The 25,495-nt window shown below is 33.0% G+C and overlaps 2 protein-coding genes and 2 long non-coding RNA genes across 7 annotated transcripts; 1 reads left to right on the top strand and 3 right to left on the bottom strand.

Moving 5' to 3' along the window:
• Positions 1-2,455: 2,455 nt before the first annotated feature.
• On the bottom strand, positions 2,456-6,475 carry LOC124842685 (putative CoA ligase CCL7). The gene is made up of 6 exons (XM_047319225.2): positions 5,274-6,475; positions 4,795-4,984; positions 3,703-3,848; positions 3,306-3,373; positions 3,096-3,198; positions 2,456-2,927 (listed from the first exon to the last, which is right to left on the bottom strand). Exons 1-6 carry the CDS (start codon positions 6,261-6,263, stop codon positions 2,814-2,816), a joined length of 1,611 nt encoding a protein of 536 aa, XP_047175181.1. The 5' UTR covers positions 6,264-6,475; the 3' UTR covers positions 2,456-2,813.
• A 277-nt stretch (positions 6,476-6,752) lies between these two features.
• Positions 6,753-9,060, top strand: LOC148196788 (uncharacterized). Its single transcript, XR_015780220.1, has 3 exons — positions 6,753-6,949; positions 7,063-7,137; positions 8,657-9,060. It is a non-coding gene; the product is annotated as an uncharacterized LOC148196788 (long non-coding RNA).
• Positions 9,061-11,232: 2,172 nt separating this feature from the next.
• On the bottom strand, positions 11,233-15,195 carry LOC148196787 (uncharacterized). 4 transcript variants are annotated; one of them, XR_015780325.1, is made up of 5 exons: positions 14,396-15,193; positions 13,748-13,839; positions 13,586-13,642; positions 13,263-13,395; positions 11,233-11,627 (listed from the first exon to the last, which is right to left on the bottom strand). It is a non-coding gene; the product is annotated as an uncharacterized LOC148196787 (long non-coding RNA). The 4 variants fall into 4 exon arrangements; XR_015780324.1 differs by lacking the exon at positions 13,586-13,642 and having other exon boundaries at positions 14,396-14,466; positions 14,625-15,190; XR_015780323.1 differs by having other exon boundaries at positions 13,263-13,642; positions 14,396-15,195.
• Positions 15,196-23,200: 8,005 nt separating this feature from the next.
• Positions 23,201-25,087, bottom strand: LOC124835135 (transcription factor MYB3-like). The gene is made up of 3 exons (XM_047310024.2): positions 24,889-25,087; positions 24,653-24,782; positions 23,201-24,249 (listed from the first exon to the last, which is right to left on the bottom strand). Exons 1-3 carry the CDS (start codon positions 25,022-25,024, stop codon positions 23,514-23,516), a joined length of 1,002 nt encoding a protein of 333 aa, XP_047165980.1. The 5' UTR covers positions 25,025-25,087; the 3' UTR covers positions 23,201-23,513.
• Positions 25,088-25,495: the final 408 nt, after the last annotated feature.

Genomic DNA, 25,495 nt, shown 5'->3' with positions numbered 1-25,495 from the left:
TATATATATATTGGAAGCTTTCTGAGTTGAATCAGAGTGGTGGAAAAGATGAATGCAAGAAAATTGATTGATGAAACCAAGCACCCTGGCTTGATCCAATGGGCTAAAAATTTTGTTGCTCATCTTGCTGTCAATGGCCTTATACGAGACGCTGACAAATTTATTGAAGTTGCCAAGACTTTTAAGCAAACATTAAGTTTCATGCAGCTGCAAACTAAATGGAAATTTAGAAATTTTAATTGTTTTTTATTCTAATTTTGTTGGCATGAACTTTAGTTTTAAATAAAACTAAAAAGAAAAATTCAAAAACTGCAAACAGATGAGATACCAATGTTAAGTCTCATGTAAATTTCTGTTTGATTCTTAACTTTTAGAAAAACGCACAACTACCTTAAAATTGATGATTTTCTGAATAGGTAATTAGCGACGAAGTAAAAGTAAATTTTGCTTTACTATCTTAAAATTCTATACAGTTTAAAACACAATAAAAAAAAACACCAGCTTTCACCATAAAAAAACATCAGCTACTAATGTTGGACTCTATTTCTTTGGAAAAAAAACAAATTATTTTATGGCATATTACTCAATGAAACTATTGAAGAGCTTTGTCCACAATTTATTGGGGGGTCCAACCAGTTTGGTTGATAGTTGCATGTGTATTTCAAAGCGACATCTTCAATATCTCATGTTGTGGAGTTTGTATTATCTGACAATCTTTTTAGTGTGAGCCACCCACCAATTTTGAAATCATTACTCGATTCTGAAGAAGTTTGCATACATATTCCCCAACAACTTAATCTCACTACCTCAGCATGGCTGAAGCTTCCACCTCTTGCTCGTTACCTCCACCGACTTTTTTCCTAAAGTCGAAGCCCACCAGTGGCCATAACTCCATGAGCAGCGTCAGTGTCGAGAGATTCAAGTCGAACCCATGGGGTGTGTGGGAGGAGGCAACATCACCGCCAATATCGTCGGAGGAAGTGAGGGTGTTGCTATTACTGTAGTAATTTCCACCGTCGTTGAAGAAGAACATGAATAAGATATCATTATCCATTTTCGTCCACAAACGCTAATTCAAAGGACCACTAGTTGTTTTCAATTTCTTTTTGTAAATGTTAATTTGAAGAGAGGGAATGGCTTCCCCAATCTATTTTCCCAATTGTCAATTAGAAGAAAGGGATAAGTTTCCCCAATTTGAAAAATTCAGTTTTTTTTTAATTTAAAAATTACACGTCACAAAATGTTATTACCACATAATCTATTTCATATCATTAAAAAAAACACGATCAACATTCCACATATACACCACTTAAACGACGTCTTATCAATTTGACGAAAAATCTCTATTTGATTCAATTTTACAAAAATAAGAACCAATTGAGAAGCCAAACAAAAAAAACCTATTTGAGATTCTCATAAAAAAATAAGGACGTAAAGAGACATTAAACATTTTTATTTTTTTTATTATAAGACTCAAAATGATTTGAATTCCTAAAACATTGTGTAATCATTTCATAAAATATAATAAAAAGATTTAACACTAATAAATCATAAGACAATTCATTTAAAAAGAAATAATTTAGGAATTTCTTTCTTATTATAAGTTTCATTTTTATTTTTCTTTTAATTCTATTAAACCAATGTCCTTTTGGCAGAAATGTATGGTTTATAAGCCTTACCATGCAATATATTTCTTTATCTTTCACATTAGCACAGCACCAGCAGCTACAATTCCATTTATTGTTTGATTTTTGAAGGGAATATGATCATTAATGTCAACTATCTCACAAGTATTCAGTGAGACCTTTAAGCAAAGTTATTAACATACTTGGAAACTGAAATCGATCGTGATCAATACCAACACCACTAACGTTATGGAATTGCTATACGAAACGAAAAAATAGAGTGAAAATAGAGTGAGAGGACAATATAGAATAATGTAAAACTCATTCCAGAATATATTCTTAATCTTAATATATATATATATATATATATATATATATATATATATATATATATATATATATTCGAAATTATTATGAAAAAGGGTGGCATTTTAAAAAAAATGGAGGTACACGGGGAATATGTGCGGTGCAAAAAGTAAAATACCGTAATCTGTGAAAGAGAAATTGGGTCTCTAAAAGGAAGGAACGATATATCACTTAGTTTAATTTTATATACACATTATTAATTTATTTTGTGCTGGATTTGACTTTGTAGTGCTAAGATAACAAGCTGTTTGAACATAATTGGATATTTGGATTTCTAACGTAAGAATATAAACAACAACATAAATTAGACAAGATGACTAGAGTTTTCATATTATTTAAATTAAGCAAATGTTCATTTTATAATAGCTAATCAATTATGTTACATCAAGTGGTGGCTAATATGCATGTTTATAATATACACAATTCATCCCTATGAAAAAATCCATCAAATTGATCCTTTAACGTTAGAAAATGAATAATGATACTTTAACAATAATTTTTTGATAATATTTTAACATCATCTACGTGTCATTCTGTGATTGGTCCATGTTGATATTTATGATTATTATTATTGAATGTGAAGTAATTTTGGACCAATCACGTAGTGTTTCTAATATACCAATATACCAGTTTAAGAGGTAACCTGATACATATGCAAGATTGTTTTATTTAATTTAAGACTGTATAAAACTTTATGGACAGTATTATTCCATTTTCCACTACCACAACCATCATACCTTTCGGGATTCCCTCTATCTCGCAATATACTTCAGAATCTGAACCTCGAAAAGGTGTTGAAAAAATGTACATCATATCATGGCATCATATTTTGGATCTTACTTTCTCAATAAGCTCTCTTCGGAGAATTTTTCCCGAAGCTGTCTTGGGAACAGCATTGATGAATGTCACTCTTCGTAATCTTTTGAAAGGTGCTACCTGCACACAAATACAAATAAGTGTCTACAAAAACGGGTATATGCAGAACTAATACAAACATGTATGTTTTTTTTGTAATATCTTAACTTTATTTTAGAACCCCATTTAGTAAATATCATATAATTTCATGAATGCAAGTCAGACACCAAGCTTGTTTATTTTTCTTACCTGATTAGCAATAAACTTTTGAACATCTTCCTCAGTCAGTGAACTATGTGGTGAGCGAACCACGTAGGCAACTGGAACCTCACCAGCTTCAGCATCAGGATATCTTCAGAATGAAAATGAGTCAATTATGAATTCCAATTACTAAGAACATGAGTTATATTTCTTCTATACACATAATAATTAAATAAAAATCATGCATGTGAAACTTACGGGATGACAACAGCATCAAGTATTTCAGGGTGAGAAACAAGAAGCCCTTCAAGTTCTGCTGGTGCAACCTAGTTTGAATGAGAAATGATAAATAGTTTAGATGGGTGAAAAATCCTTGACCGTAAATTTTTACCGCCAAGAATAACCCAGAATGATTGTAAACACGTAATTACCAACGCAGAACAGCAGACACATTATGCACTGAAGTTACAAAAATTGACTTACTCATACAATTTGGGGTTTAACATCATATGCATAAAATGCTACTTGATTATGTTTCTACTACTCGTGTAAATGGGGAATTTGATTGAGATTTGGGACATGTGACCACATATGCCTTTATGACATGCTAGACAAATTGTAAATTTACTATAGAAATGAGATTTGGATTACATACCTGGAAACCTTTATACTTGATCAGTTCTTTGATACGGTCAACAACAAAAAGTTGCCCTTCCTCGTCAAAATATCCAAGATCTCCTGTATGTACCCACCCTTTTGTATCTTTAGTCAATCTTGTGGCTTGGGGATTGTTGTGATAACCTGAAAACTTACACAATAGCTTTATTACATTGCTTCTAGGAAGTTCCAATGAAATATATACAACTTAATGCCAAACTGCATAAGAAGTAAACTAAGGACTTAAAACATATTTTTAGGACAAGAACATGGAAGCAAAATAAAAATGAAGGAAGCAACCATAAGTATACGTATTTCCTAAAGTCTAGTGCTCACTTCGACATTGCCAATAAAATTCCTAACTTTTCACTCAACAAGGAACAGTTTCCGTTGGCAACAGTCCATGAAACAATTCAAACATGGAATTGAACACAAATCTGTCGTTATCAATATAATGAATGATCTATAATCTAGCATAAAGCAATTTGACCATCCATTTTGATTAACACTGGGTGAAACAGAGTCTTAAGTACAATACCAATTACAAAGTCAGATAAAAAACCCCAAGACCCGTACCAAATGATGCTCATCAAACAAAATAGTGACAGGATGAAATTCAACTTAACAAAAATATTTTTCATGCATCAAGAATGTAGATTTTTGGAGAATGGAGGTACAACTCTATTAATATCTCTCAGAGGAACAGTTGCGATGAAAAAGAAAGTGACAAATATATTGTGATTAGAAAAATTAGAGCAGGACATTGGCCAGTGTATGATGAAGCTTCCAATAACCTCAGATCCCTTTATGCCATACATCAAGCAGACAACAAGAACACTATAACATGATGGCAGTCTTTGGCAAACAACTTAGCGTACAATGTAGAATGTCTTTTTTCCTTTTAGCATACAGGACTAACATGTTTAAGGTCATGATCTAATCTGTCCTGCTTCCGAATTTACACACACAAGACAACATTAGGCATCACCAAGCTTAAAACAGATTCAAGCACAGTACTAAACCAGAACAAAATATAGGCCATGGCAACTATAGAATACAAATAATAAACCCCACATTGCAGGGAGAGTACCTTGCATCATATTAGGACCCCGTACCCATATCTCCCCCAACTGTCCAGGAGGGAGAGGCTTCAGGGTATCCACGCTAACTATTTGAGCTTCCACTCCCGAAACAAGCATTCCCGTAGAGCCACTATGCCGAATCCCCATCCTTGTATTCTCCACAGAAACAATCCCACAAGTTTCAGTCATACCATATCCCTGAAACCACAACAACAATAACAACCAACACAAAACTCATACTTCAACTTCAAATAATTTCAACCCCACTTTAAATAAATTTCTTTTCTTCCTAAGCAATAAAGAAAACTAAATCGAACTTCTGTCATTATTCATAAACTAAACCCAACTTATGTATATGATTTTTATAGAAATTTCATCGTTTAACTTCTCTAAAAGAGTGTAAAAGTCATTTAGAACAAAACATTCTCTCGGTTAACAAGTACAATCCAAATAAAAAACCTCACAGACCACAAACGTTGTCTTCTACCTGAGCAACAGTAGCATGAGGGAAACGCTTAGCACACTCCTCCATCAACTCTTTCCCAAGAGGAGCAGCGCCAGAACCAATATGCTTCAGCGAGGAAAGATCATACTTATCGACCAAACCATGTTTGGCCAAAGCAAGGATGATCGGAGGCACAACCCACAAATGCGTCACTCTAAACTTCTCAATCGTCTTCAAAACCAGTTCAAATTCAAACTTCTTCAGAGACACCACAGCGTTGCCCCTCTGAAGCTGCGCGTACGAAATCACCGTCAAACCAAACACATGAAACATCGGCAGAACGCAGAGGAACACGCTATGCATCTCCCCGTTCAAATCATCGTCCAACCCAATCATCAACGATGCCGCCACGAAGTTCCCGTGCGTTAGAACCACGCCCTTGCTCACACCGGTGGTCCCGGAGGAGTACAGCAGCACCGCCGTATCACTCTGCTTGACGTCAACTTTCGGAAATTCGGTAGGCGACCCTGCGACTTGGACGAGCGCGTCGAAGCTAGTCGCATGGGAGTGCGCCTGGGAGTGGAGGAACACGGCGGGGAGGTTGAGGTGTTGGAGCTTGTCCCAGAGTTCGGGGACGGTGATGACAAGTTTGGGATTGGAGTCTTTGGCCTGTTTGGCGACCTCGGCAGCGGTGTATGCGGGGTTGACGGTAGTTACGATGGCGCCGAGGGAGGTGACGGCGAGGAAGCAGACGATGTAACGGATATCGTTGGGGGCGAGGAAGAGGACGACGTCGTTTTTGGCGACACCGAGGCGGAGGAGGCCGTGAGAAACTTTAACGGTTAGCGTTTTCAACTGTACGAATGAAAGGGTTTGAGAAGAATCGGCATCGATAAGAGCTTGTTTGGAGGGAAACGGTGCGACTCTGTTGAAGAGGTGGGAAACGAGTGTGAGGTTGGGTTGTTTGGGTAAAACGATTGAAGGTCTGAGAGATCTGAATATTCCATCGGAGCCATAGCCGGATCTCTGCATTGTAATTGGAATCGGAATCTACAATGCACAAACACAAAGTCTGATATATTATAACAGACACTGATAATGAACTGTTTTTATTCTGAAAACATGCAGGGCGCAACGTTGTTACCGACCAAGTCACCTATTTCAACGTCGTATTAACTATTCCCATGGAGGAAGAAGATTCTCCTCGAGAGGAAGAAGATTCTCTTAAAAAAAAAAACCTATCAAAATTACAGCATGAAAGGGTCATAAAAATGTAAATAAAAGAATTATGGTATTTGTTTTTAAAAGAGTGCTGGCGTTATCGATTGTGTTCGGATGGATAAGAACAACCTAATCCATCGTACTCAGTTGGATAAAAACAAAAACATTTTACTAACCCATTAACCAATGTGATTTTCCAATTGAGTAGTAATACCATGACACGCCTACGTGTCAATTACATTCATATGACACGGTACACGTCAGCGTTTTGGAAAAAAGAATGCACAGTGGATGAGGGTAAAATTGGAAAAAATAGAATTCGGGAAACGTTCTTCTTTCGCGTTCCTCGTTAGAAAATCCATTTAGGTTTTCTTTGACTAAAGTCATTCTTCTCCATCAGTAGTGCCTCTTTTCTGATTTCTGCTTCTTCGGTGCTTCAATCAGTGCTTCCATCGTTGGTGCCGCTCCCAATCTCGTCTCTCGTTTGTGAGTTTGAGGTAGGGGTTTTGTTTTTTGATCTCTCCTAAGTGAGGGTTTTTCTATTTTGATTTCGCTTTTCCTTTTTGAAGTACATTGTGATGTAAACTCATTTCTGCAAGATTATTTTCAGTGGTTGTGGAGTTGAGGGTTGTGGTCTCTGGTTTACGTTTCGACTTGTGTCGCTTCAGTGGTGTATGACTTTGAGGTAGGTTTTTTTCAAATTTTTTGTGTGGTAGTTTTACCCTTTTGAGCACTACCAGTGATGATGTTGTTTTTTTTGTTTATAGTTGCTGTTTGGATGAAAAAGGTTGTATAAACTGCTTGTTATTTTTGCTGTTACTGTAGTAGAAAATCTTGTTGTATTGGGCTGTTTTGATTGTTGTTACTGCACCAGAAACTTTACTGTTTTAACATTAAATTGGTGCAGAAAATTGTTTGTTGTTTTGATTAGAATGCTACAAAAAATTCTTTGCTGTTTTGATGCTGTTACTGCAGAAAAATTATTTGCTGTTTGGGTTAAAATTGTTGCAGGAATTCTCTGCTGTTTGAATTAAAATGCTGTAGACATATTTTATTGTATTAATTTGATAAATCTTCTTTAATATATAATTGTATGGTGTGGGTGCAGAGCATGTATATATATGTATGAACCTGTTTTGATTTTCGGTTTGAGTGAATCAATATTTTATTGGATTATGGAAGGTTGTTTTGCAGTTATAGTTAATTGGGTATGCATTTAAGAATTGAATTAAAATGTATTTGAAATGTTGCTGGTTGGGTATGTTGGATGGATGACCGACAAATTTTAATGTTACATGTTTTAGCTTGATAAAACTATGATCATTGTCCTGTAAAACTTAAAATGCATACTCCATATCTGTCCACAACCACTGAAGTTCTATTAAATAGGTGAGTGATTACAAGTTTTATTTGCAAAAGAATATATTTTTGTGTTGCCCAGGAGGGAGGTTGTTGAAGTTATTTAATGTTTGGATTTATATTTGTCATCTTACTTGAATTTGACTTCTTCTTCCGATTGAATTATTTAACTTTATACCCTTTTTAATTTCATGAGATAGCATAATGGTTTGTAATGTTAACTGTGAAGTAATTGTTTCCAGAATGGTCATTTAAAATAAAAATTCAAAATTAACGGTGCAGTAAGTGGTTATTTGGTCATTTGTATGTAGTTAGTTCTTATACTGGTTATGAGCATCTAAAAAAATGATTAAGTTCATTATCAAGCATGATATTAATTAGCCCAATAAGTAGTAATTATTCTTCTATTGAATTGTTTTAGGAGAAGTACAGACAGTGACCATATAAATACATATTTGGATAATATTGAATTTCATGAATAACTTTTACAGGTGCAGTAAGTGATTATTTGGTCATTCGTATGTGGTTAGTTCTTATACTGGTTATGAGCATCTAAAAAAAATGATTAAGTTGATTATCAAGCATGATATTAATTAGCCCAATAAGTAGTAATTATTCTTCTATTGAATTGTTTTAGGAGAAGTACGAACAATGACCATATAAATACATATTTGGATAATATTGAATTTCATGAATAACTTTTACAGGTTCAGTAAGTGGTTATTTGTTCATTCATATGTGGTTATTTATTATTCTGGTTATGGACATCTATAAATTTTATTAAGTTAAGCATGTTATTAATTAGGCAAGTAAGTAGTAATTATTCTTCTATTGAATTATTGTAGGAGAAGCATGGACATGGAGCATATAAATACATGTTTTGATGATATCAAATTTCATGAAGAACATGACAATGTAGAAGAAGAATTAAAGAGTAGTAATACATTGACACGCCTACGTGTCATTAAAGAGTAGTAATACATTGACACGCCTACGTGTCATACAACAGAGTAGTGTAGCTGGATCCTCTTGAAATTCTAAATTTGTAATCTGTTTTAAATTTAATTTAATTTTATTTTCTTGTAAAAGGTCATTTAAGACCAAGTGTTTGGAAGAGTCCTTGATGTAACACTACCTGCGCTAAGGGAAAGTTGAGCTTGGCTTACAAATTGTTTGAGATTTTCAGTGATGCAGGTGTAAGTCCAGTGAGTTATTGTTATAATTCTATCATGAGTTCTTTTGTCAAAAAGGGTTATTTCACTGAGGCTTGGGCTGTTGTGGCTGAAATGGGAGAAAATTTTTATCATACTGATATAGCTACATACAATATGATACTTCAAGGTTTAGGAAAGATGGGACGATCTGATCTAGTGTTTTTCTTGATCCTTCTTGAAATTCTAGCGGTCTATGAAATTGGAATCTGTAATTTAGTTTTTGCATTATCTGAATTGTGTTGTGATCATAGCTGGTGTACTTCACGATCAATTTTGTTGTATTGTCTTGGCTTCTTAGCTGGCAAATGGCTACTCAATGTTATACATCCTCTGTTTTAAACCCAATTAACCAAAATTTTATGTCCTTAGAACAATTTCGTTCTGATTCAATGTTTTAAAACACTTTATACTTGAAAGTACTTCTTTTAGAATAGATTGGGAGAATTTGATCTGTAAATTAAAGAAACACTATAAACCATCATTCTTTCTATTAAAATTGTTGGATCTATTTCCCCAATCTTTTCATGGGTTTTTGAGGTGTTGTCTACAAATTAAGGAGGGATTATGATCATTATTGCTCCTGCAACAATATTAAATTAAATGTGTATATTTGGTTTCGTATTCAATGAAACCAAACACAAATTTTTATCAACTTTTTTGTATTTAAAATATGAATTTGAAACTACAAACGTCAAACATATAAGAGGTTTCATTGACGGTAAGAATAATAAGATTACTATGAATGCATTACTTGAAAAAATAAGATTACTATTGAATTGAATCACTTTTATTGTTGTACAAATCACCTTTCTGAAATAACCACATATGACCTAGTAGATAACCACTTACTGCACCAAAGAAATGTGGTCATTGGGATTGAATTAGACCACTTTTATTGTTGTACAAAACACCGTTTCGAAATAACCACTTAGGACTTAGTAGATAACCACTTACTGCACCGAAAACATTTGGTCATTGGGATTGAATTAAACAACATTAATTGTTGTACAAGAAAACCGCTCTGAAATAACCACTTAGGACTTAGTAGATAACTACTCACTGCACCAAAAAAATGTGGTCATTGGGATTGAATTAAACAACTTTTATTGGTGTACAAAACACCGTTATGAAATAACCACTTAGAACTTAGTAGATAACCACTTACTGCACCAAAAAAATGTGGTCATTAGGATTGAATTAAACAACTTTTATTGTTGTACAAAACACCGTTATGAAATAACCACTTAGGACTTAGTAGATAACCACTTACTGCACAAAAAAATTGATAAAATCTCACATAAAAAACCACAACTATTCTTGTTCATAAGCAATTGAGTATATAACCACATAAGCACTACAAAATGGGATCATTGGTATTGAAGTCGATCACTTCCATTCTTGTACACCACAAAAATGTGATCATTGGTATTCTTGTTAAGTTTTGTGAATGGGAAATAAAGGTTTTATTCTTTAAGATAGCACTTGAAATCAGGTTCATCAATTTATTATTGTACAAAATGTCTGTGACAATCAACCACAAATTTTCAGTGTAATAACCACTTATTACAAGAAAAAATCAGAGCAATTAAAATGAAATATAATAAAGTAAAATAAAATAGAATTAAAATAATGAAATCAAATAAGATAAAAAGAGAAATAAAAATAATAATAATATTGTGTTAATAAGACGAAATTGGATTATGTCAATACTATTATTTTCGCCTTTTTCTTTAAATTAAGTCTTATTTTTCTGAATTTTAAAGTCACAGAGTGAATTAGAGTATTTTTATTGTTTTCTAATATTTTTCTATAATATTAATAAAATATTATTTCTTCACTTTAAGCATTTTTATACGAATATTCAAGAAAAAAATATAATTTAAAAATTTTATACCACATTTATGATTTAATAAAACAAAAATAGTTTTAATAAAAAACAATATAGTGATTAATTTATATAGATTTTTGAAAAATCAAAATTAATTTATATTTACTTTTAAGAATGTTCTTTTTGATTCTCCTTCATTACTTCTTTTGAAGCAGCTGAATGTTAACTTATTCCTCTTAGTTTTATTTATTCATTTTTCCTTTATAATGGTAGATATATAATAGCAGTAACTTTTTCCCTTTAATAAAAAGAAAATTACAGTGAGTGAAACAACTTATTTTACGTAGAAGCTTTGGATTACATAACAGTAACTCATAAATCACCTAATGCAGTACTATATTTCAATAAACATAACTGGTTGATTACATAACAGTAACACTGTTTAAATGTCTAATACTTGGGAACACCCCATTACAATATCTTTGTTTCTTTACAACATTTTCTTTCAAATTCCTCAGCAAGACCACAGCTTTCATGCAGACAAATTAGTGATCCTTTTAGAAAATATGAGCTTTAAAAATACCATCCTTCTTGCTAATAAGTTCAAATACACAAACATCTCCTGCTTTCAATTCATTTTCTGTCAAAAACGCCAGCACCAAAACTATGACGACCAAAATAACTTTTATTAAATAACTTTACTTTCCACTATCTTTCCCCACGCTGCAGCACCGCACACTTCTTACCAATAATGCCTTCCAAATCTGGTATGCACTGCATAAGATATATTTTTATAGCAAGAGTTTGAATGTAGAGCAGAGAACCGAAGACTAAATCAACATGTGTTTCATGTTTAAGATTTACCCACCAGCCGATATTCCATCTCATGAGAAGGTTTGATGAAAACAGTGAAAAAGGGATTGCATGAAACGAAATTACATAAATAAAATAAAATAATAAATTAATTTTAAGATACGTACTCAAATTCACCATGAACATGTGTGTACACTCAAATTATAAAAATATCGTACTCATCATGCTTCTTTTTAGAAAAGTTTTGGGTAATTGATGTGATATGAACACACAATCAAATCAAGTACACGTAACATGCAAGAGAGAATCCAATCAAGTACTTATCAGAGCTTGTAAAATGTACTTAGAAGCATTCAGAGTCAGGGTATGAAGCAACTTGTATAGGCCACCACCACTAATTCAAAAAGAAATAATTAGAAACAAAAAGTTTAACATGAATAATGCCAAAAGTAACACTAACAATTGCCTACATAAACTAAACAACATAAAACTATAAACAAAGGAAAACCTGACCACTGAGTGAAAAAATTTCCAAAAATTTTAGAATACTATTTTCACTCTCCAAAACTTCTGAGATTTATAATTTGGTAACCGGGTAAGAATAAAACCTCAGTCATTATTTTAATAAAACCATATACAATTATATTCTATAATCCTCATCATCATTATATAGAAAAACATTATGACCTAATATAAATATGAGCAGAAAAAATTCGAAGTAGTTCCTCATATGTTTTTGGTGATCTTTAATATAAATATTTAGTATCCAGATTAAAGGTGATAGAGACTGATTACAGGCAGCATAAAAACACTTGAGGAACTGCATGCATGTTTAAATTACCATCAGTGATCCACATCTCAACAAACCATCACCATAAACCACAATACAAGCAACTAATAGTAGCTTCTGCATCTAAGTTTGTTGTATAAATATACCAAAAAATTTATTCAAAGAACTACGATTATACTCAGTCACACACTTTCAGAAAGACTATAAGAAATGTACATCCTTCGGCAGAATGGTATATTTGGTCATGAAAGTGTAGTGTGATTCCAAGTCGGCATGACCATTTCTAACTGATCTACAAAAGCCCTTAGGAACTATTCAGATTTACACATTATATCAGAAGCTCTCTATATGCCAAAGAATAGTAGGATTCCATTAGTCTACCTTAGATTTATATCTTTTCATGACAACCCACATAAAGTTCTTCCTTATTACAACTTCCAATTTGTCACTAAAGCTCTTGGTTCAAATGATATGATTATTACAAAACTATGAAGAACACAATCATTCTCCTGTTGATGATAAACACAAGGTAACGAGCTAAGTCTTAATCTAAAGGGAAAAAATGAAGAGTTGTTATCATAGAATAATTCACATTCCAATCCAAATTACTGCTAACAAGCAACATTTATGATTTCAATAACCCAGTGTCCCAACATTCAACCAACTAAAGATGATAAACTATGCAGAAAACTTTGGAAAAAACTAGTATGTATACATTAAGGTTGAACTTGTCATTAGAGTGATCCAAACATGTTACTAGAGTGATACATTAAAAACACATGCAATCAACTAAAGTATAAACTTACTTATTGAGAAGAAAACTTAGAAATCCATGTAGGAAGCAGACAAGGTGTGTTGTTCAAAGCATCCTATGATGTTTCCTTAGAAATCCTTGACAATATTTTTCTTACTCCAACCAGGCTCTTCAAATATTAATCTCTGCATATTGCTTATCCGTTATGTATATATCTAAATATTAATCATAAGTGCCAAGGAGACAAAGACATTCAACCTTTCTTTGGCAAACCATGCACAAACATATGGGTTATGCAATGCTCATCCTTGAGTTTCTCTTAAAATATTGTTAACTTTTTCATATACTGAAATTGAAATTGTGTGTAGCACTTACCTCTTCAAATAGCCTTTAGAAAGAAATATAGTATAATCTACTCTTTGGCATGCTTATCTGATCATATATAACTCATTTAAACACAATCCGATACTATAATATTTGAAAATACAACAATTTGAACTACAATTATTGATTCGAAAAACAAAAATATTGCGATACCTTCGAAAGATGATGACAGAGTATGGTAAGTGAGAAAGCATGCTTCCAATTCCTTTTCATTGTTTCGACTTGGGACAATATAAATTGGGTACCTATTCAATGATGAAAACTCAGTATAACATTTATGTACCATGGAAATTAACAAAGGCTAATCATATGATAGAAAGTAACATAAACAAGATAAGATGAACTTTGCCATGAGATCAACCACATTATCACATTTAGAATGGTTTCCATACATAATCCAGCATATACTTCCAATATGAATCATGCATTATTCTTCTTCCAACCTATCAATCAAGGCATACAAGATTAAGGGTACAAATTAGAATGAATAATTGAGAAAAATGTAGATCATTTTTATATATAATAGACTTCAAAGTAGCCACAACTGCCTCTTTTGTTGACTTTGTTAATTTAGACATGGTCTTGCTCTATAGCATTTGCTCTTCTTCCATGTGGAGGATACATGTAGTAAGCAAGCAACAAATCAATAATTACATCAGATCTAAATTTTATATGCAATTTGTTTTAGAAGAATTAGAATTGACATGGGTACAATGAGGTATTAAGTTGTTCTGTAAGACACAGTAAAATATCTATAATCTCCATCATCCAAAGTTACAAATAGTTAGTTTATGAGTGCACCTTCTCCGGGAACTTCTCACGGTTCATTGATGCTTCAAAATAGTCTCCAAAATCTGTGTAAAATCTTCCCACTGCAAAACATCACAAATATTTGACGCCCGAAAAACATAACTAGTGACAATATACCAAAATTTCTTTATCAAATGCTACCTAAACCCTAGGTATTTTTAACATACAAGACAAATCAGCATCACCAAAGGAAGAAATAGAGAAAATAAAAATAACCAACTTGATATTCGATGATAATTCGAGAAAACAGGGCAAGAATTTGAAGAAGCACATAGAACGGGCTTGGAGCATTCCAATTCGAACAATATGCGTGCATCCTCAGTCTGGTGGACAAAAACCTTCTCCTTCGCAACCATAAAAAAGTGGTCACTGGGCGCATTGAACTTGACCAGAGTAAGTTCCTTGTTGAGGCGCAAGCATCAGTTGCAGCGGCCGCGGACGAAATTGACGACGGCAAGGCAGTTGTCACGGGCAACGGTGATGGCGCGTTGATTGGACGAATTTAGGGCGAGGTCGTTGATAGCAGCATTGCGGTGGACGGAGACCATGGTAAAAGCCTTCCGCGCTCCACACCGATCATCTACTTTGACTTCGCTGGTTCGAACTTTTCCGATCAGGTCCAGTCTCCGGTTAAGTGGCAGTCATGAAGTCCTCCCTTTTTTTTCTTTCTCGCATTCTCTCACAACCCTAACCCTAGCACGCACACGAAGAGTTCCTCTTTCAAAATCAAATGGGCGACCTGACAAATTCAAATCTGAGAGAGGACCCTAATGCAGCAGCTCCCTTAATTGAAACGCACAGTTTCATTTATTCTTTTACCAAACCAGGGCATGCAAATGACAAATTTACCCTTGATGACATTGACAGTGAATGGGCCCCACTGCGTGTCAAATGAATGTCATTTACTTAAACCGTGTCAAAGAATCATTTTTGTTTCCAATTAGTTTTTCTTTACCTTGTCATACTGTCGTCGTCTACTTTTATTTTAAAAACAGTTAGTTCCAAATAGTTGTTGGGATATTAAATGATTTTCATTTCCAATTTTGTAGCAAGTTACGTCATATTTTGGATGTCAGAAAATCTCTTGTTTGGTGATATAGATTGAATGTCGGAAACATTTTTAAAGAGCTGACAAAAATCTTGTAGAGCTTTGTTTTTTACGCTATTCATTTAACTTTATGTACTCTTTTTCTTTGGCATATGATAATTTCGTGTAAACACCAAAATTTATTAATAAGAAAAAACATTGTAGTCAAATCTATTCCTTGACCTTTTCAAGTATTAACTTCCACATTCAACCTCCCCTTTTCTTTTATTTCGTTCGCATTTAAATTTAAAGTTAGCAACCATTAATTACTATCAACAAGCCAATACAAGAGATGTATGATAATTAATTCACGCGACAAAATGTTTAAAATTACCATCGCATACGCTTACATTATTTATAAAAAATAAATAAATCTCTATTTTTATCTACTATATATTAATTATTTTAAGATGTTTTTATGTGACTATAAACAAGTGTAAATACGGATAATAGTTGTGTTTGAATAGTTAAATTAGAATTAAAATATTTTTTAAATTGCTAAAATGAATTTTAAAAAATACTCTTAATTTGTATATTTTAATCTTAATTAAAGAATGGAACTTCATTAAATATTTATGTTATTCTTACTAATGAAATATGTGTAATAAAATTAAATTTATCATATTATAAAGTTTTAATTAAATATATTATAAGCAGAGCATATAAATAACCATAAGAGAAAAATTAGAAAAGCAAAACATAACAAAGTTTTACAAATATGTTTAACTAAATTCATTTTTCAAAAAATATATACTAATAATATATTAATACCAAATTAAATTTCCAGAAACATATGTATTAATAATATGTTTATAACCCCTTAAGTTGGGCAATGAATGTCACAAAGATTCAACTTGGATACAAAATTATCAAAAGTTGTCTAATGATTAGGTTTAGTCAATGCATTCACATTTTGACTGAAAGATGAAATAATAAAAAGATAAAGGAGGTCTTGTTGAACTTTCTCATGAACCACAAGATAATCGATCTCAATTTGTTTAGTGCGCTCATGACACACATGATTATGAGCTAAATAAATAGCAGATTTATTGTCACAATAAATCATAGGTCCTAAAGAAACATGAAAATTATGTAAAAGATAATGTAATAATTGAATCTCACAAGTGAAGTTGGCTAATGCTCGGTATTCTCCTTCAAAAGATGAATAAGAGACACTATATTGCTTTTTAGATTTCCAGGAAATTAATAAAGAACCAAGAAAAACAAAAAAAATTTATGATTGAGCAGTGAGTGTCTAAACAAAAAGCCTAGTCATAATCAACAAAAGCAAAGAGACGAATGTTAACAGATGTAGAGAAAAATAATCCCTATGGAGGTGAACCTTTTAAGTATCTAAGAACTAGGATTACAACTTTATAATGAACATCAAAAGACTAGTCAAGAATTGACTAAGTTGCTAGACAAAAAAGGCAATGTCAGATCACGTAATTGAGAGATGTAGCAATTTACCAACTAATTTACAATAAGTGGTAATATCTATATAAGGTTGTCCATGATCACTTTAGAGTTTAGTAGAAGGATCAAGAGGAGTAAAAGCAGGTTTGGAACCAAGTGAACCAATATCATCAAGAAGCTTAAGAGTGTATTCGTGTTGGTTGACATGAATGTCATGCTTGGATCGTGCAATTTCTAATCCTAAAAAATAACGAAGAGCTCCAAGATCTTTTTATCTTGAATTTGTATCCAAAACACGTTTGACAAAATTAATTTCATCATCCACGTAAGTTAATAGGGTTATGAAAGAGGTGAAAGTAGCTTTGATAAACAGATTAAAGAGTGTTTATAATTAAGAAATAAAAGTGTGGTAGAGAGAATATGGTGTCATTGCCAGTTGGCTTGATTCAGACCGTACAATGAATTTTGAAGTTTGAAAACCTAAGAAGAACAAGGTGGAAGCAACCTAGGAGGAGGAACCATATAAACCTGAAGAAAAACAGTATTCACATTGTGTTAGTGCAAAAATCACCCTTTAACTATTGTTATGGCTAAGAGAGCACAAACAGTGGTGATCTTGGTAACCAGAAAGAATGTGTCAAAATAATCTACTCCTTTTGAGTGTAGCCCTTAACCGTTAATCGGACTTTGTATCTTTCAACGATGTAATCTACATGGTATTTTACCTTATAAACTCATTTACAACCAATGTGACTCTTTCCTTGTAAGAGATCAACAATAGACCATGTTTTATTTTCCTGTAAAACTTATAACTCAACATTCATAGCCTTTCGCCAACAATCCAATTTAAGATGCTTGGGAGAAAGTTGTAGGTTTAGAAATGTTAGTAACAACAAAACAATTTTTTTTATGAGATGTATTGCACTGGGAATATTCAAGAACTTGTATCCAAAAGCCATTGAGAAGATAATTTACTTGGATTAACAGAAGAATGAGGAGTGGAAGAAGAATTAAATGAAGGAGTGAAAGCCGAATTTGTTGTATGGTTAAGAGATTTGGATTGTTGCAAAAATGATATAATATCATGATCCTGCTTTTCAATAAAAGTAGACACTAAACATGAGATCTCATGAAGGTTAGAAGCATTAGTTGTAAAAGAATAAGAAGAAAGATCACTAGATGCAAAATTATTAGCATGCAACTAGACTTGTTTTGGTATCCTAGTGAAAAACTATATTTAAAATAACATTTATCCAATGTGTGATTGGTGCATTCAGAATAAATACAAAATTTCTTACCATGGAAACCCCTTCCATTATTTCTAGCACGTCCTCGTGCATATTTTTGGACAACAAGCAGGGTTTTCAGTAAGGAAAGAATTTTTTTTTTAAGGAATTAGTGTGAAAGTTAACATATAATTCTGACATCATGGTAAAAGAAGAAAAAAAAATAACATATGATACTATCTTAATAATCAAATATGTAATCAAATTCATCATATCATGTTATAAAGACGTAATTAAGTATATTAAAAACAGATATATAAATAACCTTGTAGAAGAAAAAAACCAAAAAAAAAAAACATAACATAACAAAGTCAATTACAAATACATAACTATTACAACCAAATTCAATTTATAGAAAATATATGCTAATATATTAATACCAAATTCAGTTTAAAGAAAATATTTACTAATAATATGATAATAATTATCTTAATCTTATTTGTTTCGTGTTAAGCACTTAAATGCTTTCACCTAAACCTATCTAAATTACAAATTTTCATGTGTGGTCAGCGTTCTTGGGTTTTTCACTGAAAAATCGTGTTGTATAAATTTTGACATGAATTGAACGTGCGTAGAATAGAATTCCTTTTGTATTTGGGCCGTGGGCTTGTTGGATAACGGGCTTAGTAGATCTTTAGACCGAAACCCATACGTCGCTTAAAGGCCCGCAACATCATCCTTGGCATATTTCTTGAAATCCTCAGAACCTAGAAAATCTGGCTAGTACCGAGAAACATATATTCATGTTGGTTTTAAATTAAAATGAGATGTTAATTATCTTATTTTAATTTGATATATTCTTTAATCACATGCAGTAACTTTTTCAAAGTGATAACCACTTTTACAAAAGTGGAAGAGAAAAAAGTGAAATTTTTTGGGTTATACAAAGCATAGTTGGAATGAAAGAAAGAAATAGAAATTGTTATGTACAAGGAGATACACAAACACCAATAACATTAACATTAAGCTAATTATATAAGGGATCGACACTATTCTTTATCCAAAACTTCAAATAATGAGTTAATGGGTCTTTCACCTTTATATATTGCTATATGTATCGTACGGTCCTTGTACCGTACGGTCTCTCGCACATCTAGGCCGACCGCCCATGCTGACCGAACGACTCTCCCAAGGCCGGCTCTCCCAGGGCCGACCGAACGTCTCTCCTAAAGCCGACTTTCCCAGGGCTGACCGAACAACTCTCCCAAGTCCGACTCTCCCAAAGATTGATATACCGTATGGTCCTCCCGACCCCGCGAACCGAGCGCGAGTGTTTCTATCCAGGCCGACCACCACCACCCGACCGGCCGTCCCCGCCGACCAAGCACTAGGCCGACCACATGGTTAGGTTACAAACGATAATAACTCATTAAAGCCGATAATGAAGATTAAGGCGTGATTGGGTCGTCATTAGGTCGGCGAAAGGTAAAAGCCCATTACAACCAGTATAAATAAGAGTCTCAGGTATGATTTCTAGACAGACTGCACAAGCTGCGCATTATGCACTACTTGCATCACTTATTATAACCGTTCGGTCACTTTACTGACTTGAGCGTCAGAGCACCTTTAACAGGTACGCCCCCATCCGGCTTGGAGAAGGAGGGAGAGCGAGTTACGCTCGACCAAGCCTCAACACCCGTCCGCTACAAGAACCGTTCGTCCGCTTCAACGTTCGTCCAGCTCCCAACGTTCGTCCGCTTCAATGTTCGTCCAGCTCCCAACATCCGTTCGCTTGGAGCTACGTTCGACACGTCTCCGACACCCGTCCGTTTGGAGCAACGTTTGCCCGGTATTCAACCCAGTGCATGGAGCAGCGTTTGTCCGCCCTGAACCCTTCCGTCCGATCTTCAAACTATGTTCGTCCGTCCGGTCTTTAACATTCATCCAGTATTCAATACAATCAGAAATGTTTTAGAGGGTCTCACCAAACCCGACCGAAACACTATACTTTCTCATTTGTATCTAATATGAGACTTGCCCTCACATCTAAATTTTTAAGAAAAATGACAAAAAGAAGTTTAAAAAATTGAATCTCAGTTTTTTCTTAAGAAACAGAAGGAAAAAAAAAAGGGATATTTTTTATTAGTGATCACATTACTTCCAAAATTAAAACGATGGTAAACCTTTTGTTGCAGTCAAGGGTTGGATTTAAAAAGGAGGAGAAAAAGATAAGAGTCAAGGTATTGAGAGGTGCAATGCAACCAGTCCCAAGAAAAAATGATTATGAGATGAAAGGTGACAACTTAAAAATCAGAGGAACCTTTTGTTCTCAGTGCAGTTCAGAATCAAAGTCAATTCAACAGCAGCTTCACCCTTACACTCCACTTACAACTTAAAACCAATATTTTTATTATTCATTCACTTTTATATCACTCTATTTTCATCACTCAATAATAATGTTAATCAATACTACAATACAACACACTAAGAAATTCACAAATTTTTTACTCAAAATTGTTATTAATACACGTTTAAGCTACCTCAATTCTTCTTTTTTTAGTATAAAGGAATAAAAATAAATGACTTTTTAACCATACATAATTTCATTATGAAATTATTAAAATAGGATATTTTTTACTAAAAAATTGAATTTGAATAAATGTGTCAAATCATCACAATTTTATAAATGCTGAGTTGATTTTACATTAATTAAAATAAAAATCGTGCTAAATAAAGATAACTTTCATAAAAAAAATGAAATCGTTATAATTTGAGACAATTTTAGTAAACTTCATAAAGAAATTAAAGTTCTCACAATATCATTATTTTAATACATTCGATTTTAGCCTAATTCATAAAGAAACTGGAGTCATTAGATCATCGTATTATATCTTCTGGAAAACATACTAATTATATCAAGTTGTGACAATTTTAACTTTTTTATGAAAGTAGTCTGACTCGATTTTATTTTAATTAAAGTAAAATCACTTTAATATTATACTATTTTTTTCTTTTGAAACTCTATCAACTTAACACGATTTGTCCATATTTTTTTTTTAAATCATTCCATTCCAATAATTTCAAACACCATAATGATAAAAAAAAACTCAAAATAAAGTGTAGAAACGAATAAAAATATTAATTAGCCAAATTATTGGGTAAACTTTTTCACCTTTGCGTGTGAATGTAATCAACTTTGTTACGTTAGTCAATCAATTTAACACACTTTAACAATTTTCAGGAACAAAGAAATGGTCTAATGAGTAGAATAATCACACGATGATGACTATTCCTTCAGTCGCAGACAATGGTCAAAATCAGACACAGAAGAGTCCACCAGCTGGATAGTTAGGCCCAAAAATTATAATCATCAATTGTTTAGAAAAAACAAAAAGAGAAACTGAGTAAAATAATATTTCTAAATTTATAAAAAAATCCTAATTATACAAACTCTATCAGATGGAAATTGTTTCCTTTTACCTTCTATTTTAATTAACAAAAGATTATATGATTTTATAAAATAATTTAAAAAGAAAAAATTGAGTAATAATCAAAATAAAAACATGTATGAATAACAATTGTAATTATAATACAATTATAACTTCTCTTTGTTTTCACTCAACCCTGGATGACTCAACTCTAATATTTAAAAGTTGATATGGCTAGACCTTGTTATTGAAAGAAGCACAGCATTCTTAGGCATAGGTGGTAATTAAAATAATAAAAATTCGTTTATATTTTGGATTTCTGTTTCATTTTAACATAGATATAGCTGGTATTATGTTTAAAATTATAAAGATTTTATATGAGGAGATTATCTATGAAGATAATCATATATGTCTTGTTGTTAACATTGGAAACATTATAAGTAAAGGATGTCAGATGAAAGTCAGTCAATGTTGTATGATGACAATGCAAACAAAGGGAAATGTTTTTATATAATTCTGAGCTGACTTTCATTGAAGCAAAATTTGTCTTTAAACTATTGGCTGAAATTCTTCTAATTAATTAGGATTGGTTGATTTAATAATCCAACAGATAAAGTTTGTAGAAGTATATTTAAAATATTAATTTTGTATTGGCTGGTAAGAAAGTGGGTAGAAATTTATGTCATGCCCATTTATAAAAATTGTAAACATATACGTTGGAGTGTTCATAAAAGAAACACACCTTTTGACCTTTACTAGAACAAAAAAACAAACATTTTTCATATTATGATATCATTCGGCGTAGAGTTGATAAAAATTTAGCCACTGTCCTGAGGATTGCAATTCAGTGTAACTTTTAAAATTGAATTTATTTTCCAATGAAAAATATTTTTAGTTTGATTCTTATAGAAAATTTCTGAGGAAAACTAAATGATTTACGAACAAATACGAATCATGTGCCCAGGTTGATTGATGATATCTCTACAGAGTCGATTATATGAGTTTATTTGTCCAATCTTAAAATAATTTAAAATGTTGTAATATATATATATATATATATAACTGAGATTGAGTTAAATAATTTATGTTATTCTTACACAACGTGAATTTTCAATATTTCATACAAAACAGTAAAATTCATCATACTCTTTCTTTTCTGGCCATCATTGCCTTTTATTAGTTTAAAATAATGAAGATTTGTCGTAAACAAACTCTATTTTGACTATTCTGACCTAGCTATTATACACAAGATTCTTCGTCAGGGTGCTTAAACAAGTATTTCTATTTCGGACAAATCACACATTAGTATCAAAATCAATGATAGTGATACAAAAATTTAAAAATAGAGAGATTTTTTTATGTAAGGGACACTTTGATACAATGAATATCGATTTGCAAATAATTAAAAGAGAGAACATAGTAAGAATAACATCATATATATATTTTACTTTCAAAAGTTCAAAAAGTTTATAATCAAAATAAGGTATGAAAACAGCACCGGATTGGTTGTGTTTTTTTTCTTAATGCTGGGCTGAGATATGAACTTAGAGTTTTTATAGGAATTCAAATAAAAATGAATAGTAAAAAGTAGTGTGATAAATGATTTTTGAGAAAAATATTTTTGAATGTAAAAGCCTTGTTTTCTGGAATTGATAACATTGATGTCTGATTGGGGGATTGCACTTGCATCGAGAGAATACTTACAAAAACCTAACATCATCGTCATCAAATCATCACTTGAGTTCACTTCCTAAAGCATATACACAAAATATAAAGAAGCTTTTTTACCATGTACTGTCAAAATAAGAATTATCTCATTTCATTAAAGAACACAGAACTCCACAACACAGCCTCAAAGTCTTTTCTGAATCTTCCCTACTCCCATGCCTCTCACTGATCATATCTCTCTGATTTCACTTCCAGCAGTCAGTCATGCATCAGTACCACTCACTTCAGTAGTTGTAGTACACTCCCTTCTCCGTCTTGTTTTCATCAATACTAAAATACCCATTATTACTATTATTACTGCTACTGTTACTACTAATCAGTTGCTTAATAACCTCAAGATCATAATCCAGTGCTGTTTCTTGCGTTTGGAAGACCCACCCATTTGGCTTCTCTGTCCATTGGTTCACGTACTCTTCACCTCCATCGTGATTCACGTTGCCTTGACTCAGCATCAACTTGTTCATGTGCTGATCTGCAAGCATCAAATTCTGAAATCCCATTTCTTCTTGTTTTATCTCTCTGCAAAGGCTCACCTGGCTGCAGCTCCCATCAGAGGAACTGCAGCTTGTTTCACTTCCAAACACAAGCATGGAACTGTCTGTGGTGGGGTAATACTGCATGGGACTAACACCGACCAAAGGCTCTTGGTTCTGATAAAAGGGAAGAGAGGAGGTTGTGTTTGTGTAGTTACTTGAAGGAACAGAAATTTGTTGAAGGCATGGGAAAGATGAGGTTGGTGCTGGGATGTAATAAGGAGAGTTGTTGCAGTAGTCTCTGTAGATTGATGTCTGAGAAGAAAATGGTGAGGGAGGGTTTTGGGAGGAGGAGTGCTGATAGGGTGCTATTCTTTGATGAGATGCAGGAACCAACCCCATGAGTTTCCTCTTCAGCTTGGTGTTCCAATAGTTCTTGATATCATTGTCAGTCCTCCCTGGTAACTGAGCAGCTATAATTGACCACCTAAAAACATCATGGAAAAATTGACAAAAAATAAATATATATCAATGTCTTCATTTTCCCAACATCTTTGAGTGCATGCAGTGGCTGGATCTAAACTTTGGCTTCCAAGTTGAAGACCAGCTCCCCAAATACAGACAGATATTCTAGATAAGTACATAGTTTTCTCACATTGTCAAATCCCTTGTTGTGTTTTTATTTGCCTCTTTTAGATAAATATGGACAGAGTTCAGGACATTTCACCGGAGAATGTGTTTTATTATGTGATTGAAGTAAAAATGGAAAGAAAAAGAATGTCCATCTGAATATCCTAGATCTGGAGAATAACTAATTTTAGAATTTGTTGAGTACAGTTAGTGGGTCTAGCTATGCATAGTGCATAAAAATGGGTAGCAATAAGTAGTACCTGCTTCCAATATTAGCATAAAGGCTGCAGATTATTCTGTCTTCCTCGTCGGAGAATTCGCCGTGCTTAATGTTGGGCCTAAGATAGTTAAGCCATCTCAATCTGCAACTTTTTCCACATCTCCTTAGACCTACAAACATATATCAGAGTCTAAGTATTGCAGACATACAAAGAAAAAAAGAATACATGCATATGAAAGGATATCTAGGTTTAGCATGTAACACTGTGTTTCGTACCAGCTTTCTGAGGAAGAGCAATCCAATTCCCTCCAGTTCCATGTTTCTCTATGTAATCCTTCAGCTTTGAGTCTTCTTCTGGTGACCACGGTCCTCTCTTCACATTTGCCTTGTCACAACAAGGAGCTCTTCCCATCTTCTCTCCTTCTCTCTGCAACAATTTCACAAAACCTCTCTCACGATCCGAATTCCAAATCCTGACTCTTTCTAACGAGACTTTGGTGGGGACTGCTAAGCCTTATAACAAGAGACCTAGCTCTTGAACAGTTAAAATATTACTATTTTATTCTCCCAGTAAGAAACAAAACTGAAATGAAAAAGCATGGATAGGACGTTTATGTACGAAATATTTTAATCTGTGAACATTATTCTAATGTGGACTCATTCTCAGGCGAACTTTCTAACCTTCTAACTGATATAATTTCTTCCTTTTAATCTCTTCTATAATTAATATGTAATCACAGATAAAAAAGTATCCAAAGTTTGTCATACAGAAAGAAACATAACCCAACAGGTTTATTGTGGTGATGGTTACAGCTACCAGATTTGTGATTCTATCCAAATGCAGGAACCAAAATGTGGAATTAATTGTCCAAGTTTTTCTTCG

Source organism: Vigna umbellata, chromosome 6 (genome assembly GCF_029865625.1).
Source record: "Vigna umbellata cultivar VRB3 chromosome 6, Vumbellata_1.0, whole genome shotgun sequence".
NCBI lineage: Eukaryota > Viridiplantae > Streptophyta > Magnoliopsida > Fabales > Fabaceae > Vigna > Vigna umbellata.
This window is presented reverse-complemented; position numbering and strand designations above follow the sequence as displayed.